The following is a 12894-nucleotide window of genomic DNA, read 5'->3' as shown; positions in this document are numbered from 1 at the left end:
TCTCTGGTGAATCCTCTCACTCCCCTGCACCTCCTGCCTACACCCCAGTTTTTATATGTGTAAATAAGTAAAATTAAATCTTTAAAAATAAATCTTTTTAAAAAAGAAAAGCTATTGAAACTTAAACTGGACCCGTGACTATAGATTTGCCACACGATAGATCTGTGGGGAAGTTGATACATATTTTTGAAGTTTCAAAATGGATAATTAAGAGTGTGAAATAAAAGTAATTTTCCCTACTATTTCATTGCTGCAAATTTCAGAAACTGAAAAAGTGTTAAGTTTGTGAAACGATTTCAGAGATTAATGAAACAAACTGGTCAAACAGCAAAACAGCAGGCTCCAATTGTAGTCTGTCCTATATTATTAGTGTAGAAGAGGTTGGAGGCTAGTTTGTTTAGTGACCGGGCCCAAAAGAGGCGATGCTAATTTAGAAATGGAGAATGCTTTGGTATCCATATCGCAACATCAAACACATCTTTTTTTGCCCTTGCCTGAGAAAGCATTAGACTCTTATCAAGTCTTGGTAAATTTTGAAAATCACATGGTTGTTCAATGCCTCCATGTGGTAGAAAAAAATAATTTAGCTCTGTCCTAGTTTCCTGTGATCGCCACATTCAGGACCAATAAACTCTGACAATGCTTAGGGTCGTTCAAAGGAAACCCTGTTTTTAAATAAAGACCTATGGAAAAATTACCCGACTTGAAGATAAAAGCACCAGATGTCATTAAGTTTCATAAAGCTGATCTTTCTTTGCAAAACTTCCTCATCTTTTTGTATAAGAAATGGGTTTTTCAGGCAAAGGAGCATCATAAGATAAAACAAGTGGACTGAAATCTGCACTGAGACCACCCTTTCAGCAAGGCTTTATAGCAAATCTTTTAAAATTCCACGCCTAAGTTTTTTTTCTTCTGACAGAAAAATGAAAACTTTTCTCTCCTGCATAAGAGGAGTTAAAAAAATCCATGTTAACAAATGTTAATTTGCTTGACAATTCTTTGGATGTAAAATTAGCTAAAGAGAAGGATCTTCTTTAGGAAAGTATTTGAAGTTCAATGTAAGTAACAAGCCCAAAACAGGAGTACTCAAAAGTTATAGAGTAGGTGTCTTTCTTTTGAATCAACTGTATCATTTCACCTCTTAGGGATCACTTGGCACCTTGAACTTCAAATGTTTATACTTAAAAGTTCTGGATACCCTATATATATCTTCAGAGTGGAAGAAGAGAATTGGCTCATTCTGAGAATCAGGAATAGGTATTAGTTAAAGCTGAAGGCCACTGCCTCAAAGCAAGCGGAGCTAGTCTGCTAGCACTTGAGCTCTGTGGCTGCCAGTATCTTTTAAATGTAAATTGAGCATTCCTTATCAAAGCAGGCCTAGAAGACCACCACAGAGTTGGGGGGAGGGGCAGAGGTGTATTTTCATGGCTTCCTCCTTGGTTTCTTTGGGATAATATAGCATCAGAAAGTCTTAGCTATTTAGAATATATTCATAAATATACAATAAATGAGTAATGATAATTCTCAGGATGCTTCGACAGTGAGCAGTCATTGGTTCAAATGAATAAAATTAGCGATTCCCTTACTTCCTCCATTTTTCCACTTTCTCAACTGCCTTGACTGTCACTGTGTTCATGATAATCAGAGTTCTGTTATATTTATTTATTTTTTTATTTTAAAGATTTATTTATTTATGCATACAAGAACTGGGGTACAGGCCAGAGGTGCGGGAGGGTGAGAGGATTCACCAGAGACAGAGTGGGAAGCAGAACAGGCAGACTGACTGAAAACACTGCTTAAGAGGAGACAGGCGAGGTCTGCTGCGCCATGTGGGTTATTGCCCTGGTCGGCCGGGATTGAACTTGTGCTGCAGAGGCTGCAGATTGCTTCACAGTGCTGTGCTTAGCCCCTTGTGCTACCAGGTATGCCCCAGTTCTGTTATATTTAGTATATTTTTTCTTCAACAGTGTTGGGACTCTTTCAGATCCCCCAATATTGCCAGAACTGACAAAATCATCTGCGGACAGTCTCGACCATAGACACAAATTTGCCACCACTTTACTGCATGGCTTTGAACAAAACAATGGCTTTCTCTGCTTTCATTTCCTCATCTATAACATGAGGACTCAGAACTGAAGGACATCCTAGGCCCCTTCTAATAGATAAAATCCTAATTCCTTGACTCTTTTCCTTAGGAGTTTTCTTATACATGTCATCAATTTAAGTCATGAAGACTCCTTGTCAGGATTGGGGGGGGGAGGGTTTATTTTTTAATTTTTTTTTTAAGATTTATTTATTTTATATAAGCACTGGGTACAGTCAGAAGCGCGGGAGGGTGAAAGAATTCACCAGAGCCGGGAGCAGAGCAGGCAGAAGGACCGAGAGGTCCTTCAGGAGAGGTCTGCAAGCCATGCTGGACCCTCCTCGGGTGGCGGCAAGCAGCCTGGGATTGAACCCGCGCCGTGGAGGCTTCGGGCAGCTTCGCAACCCATCGCTCAACTGCTGTGCCACCACCAGGGAAGCCCTTACTTTGCATAGCAGTTAATAAACCATTTTACTACAGATCCACATTTGGGCCTTTTAACAATCTGCCAGTGAATACAGCACAGGTATTCTTGTGGGGGTTTTTTTGATTGTTTTTTTTTTTTTTAAGATTTATTTATTTATGCATACAAGAACTGGGGTGTAAGCTAGGGGTGCGGGTGATGGGGGATGAGAGGATTCACCAGAGAGAGTTGGGGAGCAGAACAGGCAGATCCACTGAAATACATTGCTGAGGGGAGCAGTGGGCAAGACAGGAGAGGTCTGCTGTGCCGTGTGGGTTAGCTCACTGGTCTGTTGGGGCTCAAACTTGTGCTGCAGCATCTGGCCATAGCTTACTAGCGCTGTCTTTAACCCCTAAGCCACCAAGGAGGCCCCTATTCTTGTTTTTTGGTTTTTTTTTTGTACACAAGGAAATTAAGGTTCAGAGTGGTCCATTCAGTTGTATTTAGGCCTGATAGTTAATTAGTAGGAAAACAAGAGGGTGGCAAATGAATTTTTATTTTTTTATTTTTATTTTTATTTTTATTTTTATTTTTATTTTTTTTTTTTATAGAGGCATGCTTTATTTATTTGTTTGCTGGTTTGTTTTTTTTGTTTATACATGCACTGGGTACAGTCAGAAGTGCGGGAGGGTGAGAGAATTCACCAGAGCCAGAGCGGGGAGCAGAGCAGGCAGAAGGACCGAAGTACACTGCTGAGGGGAGCAGCGGGCGGCAGGAGAGGTCTGCGCGCCATGTGGGACCCTCCTCCGGTGGCCGGGGAGCAGCCGGGGATCGAACCGGCGCCGCAGAGGCCGCGGGCAGCTTCGCAACCCAGCGCTCAACCGCTGCGCCACCGGGGAGGCCCGAATTTTTATTTTTTTTGACTGAGACAACTATATGTTTAATATAGTCTGACATAAAGATCAGTCTTTTGAGAGCAGTGAATTCTTTTCTAAACATCTTGAGGTCTTTATTCCCCTCTGTAAGTTATTCCCAAACCATAAAGCACTTATCAGGGTTAGAGAGAAGGACTAGGACACAAAAGAGGCCTCATATCCTTCCAGACTCATGGTTGAGAAAGCACTTCCTTAAGGAGACAGAGTCCCAAGATTACATGATATATAGCCCCCAGGACCAGTCCAACCCAAGCATAAACAATGAAATACAAATAGCATGTTCCGATTTAAAAACAAGTATATTATTATAGTTAATATCCAAGCATACTGTTTGTGCAAACCAAAATTAAAGAAAAAAATTAACCTTCTGTCCTAACCATATCAACAAATCAAACCTTTTATTTAATATTTCCCTGTCATGTCTGCCCGCTCTTGTCTTTATACGGTTATGATCTTTTTTCCTGGTTGTACCCATAGTGTCGATGTGTAAAGTATTAGAAACCCAGATTTTCATAAGAGGAAGTCTCAGTTTTAATAACTGTCTTTAGATTCTTTTCTTCGTCTCCAGTGAGTTAATTTTGTGTTTGCTTATTGTTTGCTCTTGAATTCATACACCCTCCATCAGAAGTACTAAAAGCAAACAACCTGCTTTTAAAGAGTTTTTTCTTTATTTGCTTTCAAATAACATACATTAGGGAATTATTTTCATAGGCTCTATCAGGACGCCTGAAACCAAACACATGTGTGGGCATCTCTTAAAAACCTCTATTCATTTGAGTGGCTGAGGGACATTTCTATCTGGAGACAGGAGGATGGAGGTTGAAGTGATGACAAATACGTTTTTTCCCAGCTTTGGGATTCCTTGATTCGATGACAATCCCTGGTAGGTGCAGGCTTCCTGGTAAGGGTTGAGCAAGAAAACAAGCACAATTACTTTATGAGTCTTGGTAAAGTTGGAGTTTGAAGTCGAGGGTTAGGAGGGGTTTAGGTGGGTGGTAAGAATGCTTGTTTTCCTGGTTACTGATGTGCCTGGGCTTTACATCATGCGCCGTCGGGTGGTAGCTGAAGCCACTGTTGCCATGGAAAAGGACAATTTGAAGGAGATAATTTAGAGTGGCCCATGGAAATGTGACTGGGCAGTCTCCTAATGGTACCACACCTTGCAGGTGTGGTCTTAGTGTACTTGGCTAGCACGTCTTTCTTCCGTTTTCTTCGACCGATAAGAACGACAAAGAAGAAATCGTAATGTGATGGCTTAATCTTAAAAAAAAATTAATCTTGGTAAAAATGCTGGATAAGAAAATTCAGAATTACCGCCTAATTATCCCAGAAATATAACTATTTGAATAGCATTTATATTATAGTTGGGGAAAAGTATAGGGATCCCAGAACTTTTAATTCCATTTCCCCCCCCCCAAAAAAAAATTCAAACTTTCTACGTCAACTAAACTGACACCCAAAAACTCTCAATCCAGTCTGATTCAGTAGCATAGGAATTCTTCCCAGTGATTGCTCACATTTGAAGCTTGTTATACACGTTGGTTTTACCTGTCACGAAGTCCTTTGTATCACTTTTTATAAAACCACACCACTTTCTATAAAAAGAGGCCGGAAGAATCTAAAATTGTGAGATTGCACGCGCCCGAGCAAGCAGAAAACTCCTAGTTTGGGATTTTCTCACAGGCGTGCCTACACCGACCTCTGCTCCCAGCAGGTAAACGGCCAGAGGCTGCAGCCCGCGTCAGCCTGAAGGGAAACCCGGCCGCGGGGTTTCTTCTTGCCCCCCTTAAACAGCTCCACTTTTCAGGAGGAGTTCCCGCGGCGTTCCCCAGTCCAAAGTCCTTGTCCCCAGATGACCATCTTTTCCACCCATCTGCCAGCACCCCCCCTTTGCCAAAACCCTCACTGGAAAGAACTTCCTCTCGTGACCCCCCCCCCAATTCCATGCCCTTCGCGCCTCAGCGACCCCCCCTCTCCGACCGGCTTCCCCTCCTCAGCCCAGGACCCGGGTCTCAAAACCACTGAGGAGAAAATTCACACCCGTCGCCCCCTTCCCGGCGTCCCGAGGCGGCGCTGGAGTGGCGGGGGGGGGGGGGAGCAGGGTTCCCCGGGGTCCCCAGAGTCCCGCCCGCGCCCCGCTCCGAGGTGTGCGGGGGGAGGGGCGCGGGGAGGGTGGGCCCGGCGCGGGGGAGGGGCGCGGGCCGGGGGGAGGCGGAGGCGTGTGGAGCGTGTGTGGCTGGGGGAAGCCATTGCCTGTTTAATAGTTGCTGTTGCTGCACTTCCGCTTCTCTCCCGGCGAGAGAGACACGAGTGGCCAGGCCCAGCCGCAGCCGCAGCAGCAGCCGCCGCGGCGGCACGGAGGAGCCAGACACAAAGAGAGGTACGGGGATCCCCCCCGCCGCCCGCCGCCCCCCGGCCGTGCCGCCGGGCCTCGGGGACACCCCTCGCCGCCTCCCCCCGACCCGCGCTGCCCGGGCCGCCGGGCACGGCGCTGAGGGGGGGGCGCGGAGAGGGGCCGGGGAGCCCCAGGGGTTGGGGCCGCCCGCGGGGGATGGGCAGGGACCCCGGGCCGCGTGGGGTGCGGGGGCCGCCCGCGTCGGGGCCCCGGGGGGCATTGTGGCTCGAACTGTCAGCGCTGTCCGGGGAGCCCCCCACTGGCCGCCTAGGGGGCCGGGAGCGGGGGAGGGGAAGTTGGGGGGAGCCGGGTTCCCCCCCCCCCTCAGGCGGGGGCCCGCGGGGATTAACCCCTCCGGGGCCGACGGGCTCATTGTTATTCCTTCGCTGGCGAGGCCGAGCACCCCTCCGCCCCCCCTTCCCGCGTCCCCCATTAGGGGTGGCGATCGGGCGGGTGCTCGGGACCTCCGCCCCCGCCGCGCGGCCGGGCGCGCCGGGCGGCCCTGGGACAGGCCGGCCGGGAGGGGCGTCGGGCCTCGTCGCCCCGGCCCCCCCACCCCGGCCTCTCCCTTCCCCCACCCGGCACCCGCTCCCCGCCTCCGTCCCCCCGTTTTGGCTTCCTCTCTTACTCCTCCTCGCTCCCCGACCTCGTCAAACTCCGCTCCTGACCCCCGCGGTCTCGCTCTGCCACCGGCCCCCCAAGACCCCCGGAAAGCCGAGAAAAACAGCCCCGAGGCCCGTCGGCCGCCGGGACCTTCCCTCCCGGCCCCGCCGAGGCGCCCCGCGCCCCCGCCCTGCCCTGCTCCTCCGCCTGCTCGCCTTCTCCCCTCCCTGCCCGGAGGGGAGCCCCGGGGGGCGAGGGAGGAGCGGCTTGCTTTTGCTCCTGACGGTTTTGCGTCCCCCCCCCCACCCCCTTGGGGCCAGAAATAAACAAACCGCGTCCCATTTGCAAAGACCTTAGTGGGCCCGAAGACTTGGAAAAGCAAGTGGAGGGCGGTGGGCGGCAGGGTGCACCCCCTGTCCACAGTTCTCCTGACAGCACCCGAGTTCCCTATTTACACGCGCTGCATGGTTTGCGTTTTTCTGTTTTGTTTCCCTCTCGCTGCAGGGGCTGTTTGCGGGGTGGGGTGGGGGGTTCGCTATGTCGGATGACGATTCGAGGGCCAGCACCAGCTCCTCCTCATCATCGTCCTCAAACCAGCAAACCGAGAAGGAAACAAACACCCCCAAGAAGAAGGAGAGTAAAGTCAGCATGAGCAAAAACTCCAAACTCCTCTCCACCAGCGCCAAGAGGTACTCTACTCCCCCCCTCCCCCCCAGGCTTCCTATTTTCCGAACCTCCTCTTGCTGTATTTGGTCTGCTTCGCTATAAGGGTAGCTTCAATGCTCCTCGTGGCTTATATGTTCTTAAAAATGAAAAAAGAGCCTTGGCAGCCCTAATTATTTTCTCCTTTACCTCTTCTGTTTTTCTTCTTAATCATTGTCCACATGCAGCTGTTGTGGCTTGCCTCTTCCATTTCTTACCAAAGTTTGTAAGAATCTTCGTTACTTTCATTAGTGACCCTCAAATCTGATTTCAAATTACTTGGCCTAGTAATTACTCACCTGACCCTCCTCAAGACTGCCATCCCACTAAATTACTAATACCTGCGCAGACAGTTCTAGCAAAAGGAGTTCTATTACCATCTTAGTTCTTCTCACCTGTTGCATATGTGAACTAATCTAACTAGTGGCTCTTTTTCTTTGCTTCTTTCCTCTCCTGTCGTGGTGTCAAAGCTACGATTTACAGACATTGTCCTTCAGGAATATCTTCTGAGCCCCAAGACCCTTCAAAAGATCTAGAATAGATTCCTGGAACCCCCATGCCATTTTTAAATCCCTCTGCTCTCAGGTGGACAGTCCTTAAACGTTAAAGTGGCAAACCAGAAAAATAGTAAGGCGTCTGGATGGTGGGTTGGATAGGAGTGTCTTTCTAAAAAGTTAAAAAAAAAAAAAAGATCCTAGGCTCTGGTTTCTCCAATGAGTTGAGTGAGCTGGAACATGGGGTTTGAGTTTATTCTGTCATCCTTCCTGACTTGAAATTTGAAAAGTTGTCAGATGCTTGGGTGACCTAAGCATGGACTGATGGAGCTAATTTAACTTATTTTAAGTAGTGTGGCAGTCTAGACTTCTGTGGCAAGATTGTTCTCATTTTCAGAGAGTTGATTTGACTACATCCCAGCTTCCTGAGAGTTCTAATTGGCCCTCATTGATTAGCGCTGTGCTGGTTCTCCCAGGCCTGGCCTCTTCCTGGCCCACTTTGGAACTTTCCCTGACTTGACCAAGATAGGATATTTGCTTTAGGCCGTTGGCATTTTTATATGTTGCCAGTGATCCATGGTGTACATGAATATATTTGGGGTAAAGGCACAGATACCAAATATAAAATAGTCAGCTTTGTGTCGCTGAATTACATGGAGGTGGTGGTTTCATTAGATAGTCTGTCCATTTGCGCAAAGGGAGTTAAAAACTTGTTTGGAAATGTTTGGGAAATGGTGGTCATAAGAAAAGTGAAAGGCGGAATCTACAACTAGTAATTTTAACTGTAAGGTGAACATCAGTTCTAGCTTCCTGGATATCTTACAGGGAAAAGTGTCGCTGGAAAAACAGCTAAAGTTTTTAGTGAAAGTAAAAATGGAAGAGGGATGGTGTAACTAGGTAAGCATGAGGTGGACATTTGCATTAGTGGAACTCTGCAAAAGCTGCTGTGTGAAATAGTTTGGTTTGGGAGGCACGTGTTTCCCATAGAATTTGCAAGAGGGAGCCTATTGCAGCATATAGAGTGAAAAAGAAGCCTGAATTGGCCGTAAGAGGTTACTTAACTGCATATTGGAAAGTGGTTTCTAGACTAGAAGAAAGTCCCCGTTGAGAGTGTTCTGTACAAGATTTACTCTGTGGAGCATACGAATGTGTTACTGTCGCAGATCTTCATGCCATTATCCTGGAAATGGTGCAAATGTTTGTTGTAGAGGTGAAGTGGATAAAGCTGTCTGGTATTACTCTTTTTAGGTATTAAAGAAACAACTCTCTTCAGTATTTTATAGTAGAGGTGGGGTTGCAAGGAGAAGTGAAGTCAATAACTATTTTTATACAAGAAGTCTCAGGGAGGGAGTATTTTTGTTTTATGTCCATAGGCTTTAATAGGTGTAGGTAAAGAATCAGGAAACCAGGGTTCCAAGTCAGGAAGCCGGTGTTCCGAACTTTTTAGTCAAACAGCCGGGATGTGAATGTCTCAGAACTGAAATGCTTGTTGGTAGCAATAGAATTTAGCAAGACATAGATAACTAGATGTCAGTATGGACTGTGCGCAAACCCCAGCTCTAAAGTTGACCAGATTTGTAGGTCCAATAGGAAGGTTTAAAGAACTTCCCCAGTCACCACCCTTCATTTCTCTTTACTTACACGTGGGAAAACAATGCCTTTCAAATCCTATTCCCCATCACATCCAGCCACCTCAATTTCTACCCTTAGAAAACCTTTGCAAAGAGAAAAGAATCCATTGTGATTCTGATTGCCGCGTGTGTGTGTGTGTGTGCGCGTGTGTATGTGTGTGTGTGTCTTTTACAATTGCGCTGCCTTCACGAGATTTTTACGTTGTACAATAACCCATTAGGGTTTTCAATGATAGGAGCAGGAAAGGTGTTAAGAATAGCAGGCATCGCTTGGAAGGTGGAAGAGGCGTAAAAGCCTCAAACTTTGTCGTTGTAATTGATGCTGCGAGCGCCTAGGTAAGCAGAGACAAAGGCCAGGCCTTGGTGTGAACTGCCTGGTGGCGTCGGCCTGCGAGTGGGGGATGGGGTTCTTTGTGAAGTCCAGGGTGGGTGCGGAGAGGGAAAAGTGGAGGGCCCGGGGCTGGTGTCCAGTGTGGGGTGACGGGCCGGGCTGGCCCCGGGCGGGGAGGCCGGGCCGAGGGCCCGCGCGCGAGCGGGGTGGGCTGCACCTGTGCGCGCCGCGGGCCGGCTGCCCGGGGCCCGCCGGGCTGGGGCGGCGCGGTTCGCGGCCCGGACCCCGCGCGCGGCGTCGGGGCTGGAGGTTCCGGGGCGCGGCGGAGGCGAGCGGGGGAGTCGCCGAGCGACCCGGCGCGGGCCCTCCCCACCCCCAGCCCGCAACTTCGCCCGCGCCGCCGGCGTGCGCGGCCCGAACCGTCGGGCGCGCGCGGGGGGGGGCGGGGAGCGCGGGCGGCGGCGGCCCCACGGCGCCCAGGACCGCGGGCGGGTCACTGCGGGCGGAGGGCCCTCGCGGGGAGCGGCCATGTTGGCTTCGTCACCGGGGACGCGGGGCGGCCTGGGGGGGCGCCCTGCCGGGCGCGGGCGGGAGAGCGGCCGAGCGGCCGGGGTGACCCCGGCGGCGTCCTTCCACCCACCCGAGGGCTGGGCTCGCTCCGTCCCGGGGGGAGGAGGCGGGGACGGTGAGTGTGCCCCGACACATCCCGGTGAGATTCAGAAGCTGGTCCGCCGGGGAGAAGCCGAGGAGGCCTCCCTCAGCGCGGGCGGCCGGGAGCGGGACCTGCCTGTGGGGTGCGGGCCGGCGGGCGCGAGCGAGACCCGGGCCCGCCTCAGCCGCGGGACGAAAGGTGTTTTCTTAAACGACGGCCTCGCCCCGAGCCGTGGGTGCAGCTTCCCCCCCTGCGCAGCACCCAGGTGTCGCGGCGGGCGTTGGGGTGTCGGCCAGGTGGAGCCTTCCGACGCCTGACGCGCGCGTTTGTCTCTCTCCCGCCTCCAGGATTCAGAAGGAGCTGGCGGACATCACTTTAGACCCTCCACCTAACTGCAGGTGAGCTGCTTCTCCGGTGTTGTACGCATTTCAGGTTCTTCCAACCTTGGTGTTGGGTTTTTTTCTTTTTATTATTGTTTCAGTCTGCTTTATATTTGCTGAATGTTTGTTTTGGTGCTTCACATCCAAAGCCAGGTGAGGGCTGTTAACCTGAGTGGAGCGTATTGATGATCTGACAAGCTCAGTCTGTTGCAGAGAAGTAATGTATTTGAAGTGGACACTTTTTTAATATCTAAAACAAAACTAAAAAGAATTGGCGGATGTATGGTTGCGTCATTGTGAAGTTTGATATGTCATTAAGGTTGATGTAAAATCTTGTAGATGTTCAGGACATTTTGGTTGGAAAATTGCTTTGCTCTGGTTACTAAGCGAATTGAGCGCAGCCTGAAGTCAAACTCGGGATCCTCAAATTTGTATATAAATTGTGTGTTGGACTTTTGGCAGACCAAGTCAAGAAATGAATTGTGGCTTTGATAAAAAGGTTTTGCTTTAATTATTTGACAAATTTAAACTCTTCCATTGGGTATTTTTCTTCACAATTGCTTTACTCGGACGACATGCATGTGATTAAAATGCAAAACAATTTAATAGGAACTTTTGAAGGTTTTCTTGGTGAGTTGTTATTTCAAATAGCCATTTTGCTATTGTTGAATCATGGTGAAAGACTTGATGACTTTAATCAGCAGTGCAGTGAAAGGACTTGTTAATCTTCAGCCGTTTATTTGAGGGGGGGAAAGCTCTTCTATTCTGTTACTCTTGTAGTTAAAAAATTAAGTATAACATTTAACCTAATTCCCGTGCGTCAGGATTGGCATTGGAAGGGGATGCGAAATTTCAGAGGTGTTCTGAACTTACAGGTAGGAGTAGAAGTTGACAAGAAAAATATTCATTGGTCATCCACAGAACTTAGATGTGGAAATGTTCAGGTTTAAAAAGTTCAATGAAATACTTTGCTTTCTGAGCTTTAGTTTCTAAATACATGCTTTCTAAACTATCGTTGATGGGTTAAATAGAAATGTTAATCATTCCATTTTGGTTACATGTGTTGTTAATGTTGGTCAGGTGTGGGGTGTTTGGCAAAATTTTCTTCTGTTTTATAAGGAAAGTCATTTTGAATTTGAAACGCTCTTAATAATTCTTGAGGACTTTTTATGGCTATGAAGAATCTTTTCAGCCTGTTGAGAAAGTGGAGAAATAGGTAAACTTAGGCTTAAGGCTGTGATCTTTTTTTTTAATTGGAGTTGTCAGATGGAAGCCTGCTGCTTTTTTTGGTTGGTTGTGTTGAGTCCACGGAGGGGGGGGGGTGCGTTCCTTACGGCAGATCTGTGCTGTGCAGTTACTGCTCTTAGGTGTCGTATCTCAGCCATGTGTATCTTGTGAGTTCAGACAGCTTTAGCTGATCAAATTACTACATTTTTAAAGTATGGCTTCAAAACTATCAATGTTTATCAAAACATGACAGCCTTCTTTCACGTAAGCACAAAAATTTAAAAATGCAAACACTTTCAAGGTTTTTATGGGATTAATCATTTAAAAATTGGATAAGTACACTTTGGTTTCACACGATTTTGCTGAGTTCATGTGTGAGACATTTGTGCTGCTGAACTTGTAGAATGATTTATCTTGAAAAACCCTTCCTAATTATCCTTTCAAGGTGAAATCTTGAAGCAGGTGAAGCATCAAACTAAATGACTCTAGGGTGTTTAGTGATGGGGAGACAAACTTCGACCTACTTAAATATTTAGGAAAAAGTGTCTTTCCTAAAGACACTTTCAGACAAAAAAAAGAAAAAAGAAAAAAAGCCAGGCATCTTTATTTGGTAAGAAAATGTATACTATCTTGACTTTTAAAAAGAAAAACTGCTTTATTTTCTGAAAACATTTTCCTGTGGGATTGCTTAATATGAGTTTCAGTTTCTACTTTTGGTTGACTTAACTAGTGTTACTGTCTTAATGTTATATGGCAATCTGATAGTCAATTGAAATGAATGTGGTTTTGTGTTGGTATCTTATGGGTTTGAATTTAGTTTTAATGTACTTTATTGTTGGAGATGGAAATGGATAATTCAGTTTGGACTACTTTTTGACATTTGCTTTCAATTAAAATGTATTAAAAGATAGTGAATATAAATGTTTATTTTTAATTTTTTTAATGTTAGAGTTTGATAGTTTGGTTTTTATGAAACTGATTTCACCACCTAATATTATATTTTGAGCAAGTTATATAATTGGCTTTTAGTTAACATGTCTTGGTTATTAACTATCATC

The 12894-nt window shown here is 47.3% G+C and overlaps 1 protein-coding gene across 2 annotated transcripts in view; it reads left to right on the top strand.

Annotated features, from left to right (window-relative positions):
• Positions 1–12894, top strand: part of UBE2E1 (ubiquitin conjugating enzyme E2 E1) — a gene marked incomplete at both ends in the record, with an annotated part of 521622 nt that overhangs the window by 457040 nt on the left and 51688 nt on the right. Inside the window, 2 exons of one of the 2 annotated variants that reach the window (XM_084246430.1) lie at positions 6957–7108; positions 10577–10627. In XM_084246430.1, the coding sequence (XP_084102556.1) occupies positions 6957–7108; positions 10577–10627 (203 nt within the window). Of the gene's footprint in view, positions 7109–10576; positions 10628–12894 lie in introns of those variants that run through there. The other variant, XM_084246431.1, reaches the window with a different exon arrangement.

This window comes from Talpa europaea (genome assembly GCF_964194135.1).
Source record: "Talpa europaea genome assembly, chromosome: 11".
In the NCBI taxonomy this organism is placed as follows: Eukaryota; Metazoa; Chordata; class Mammalia; order Eulipotyphla; family Talpidae; genus Talpa; species Talpa europaea.
This window is presented reverse-complemented; position numbering and strand designations above follow the sequence as displayed.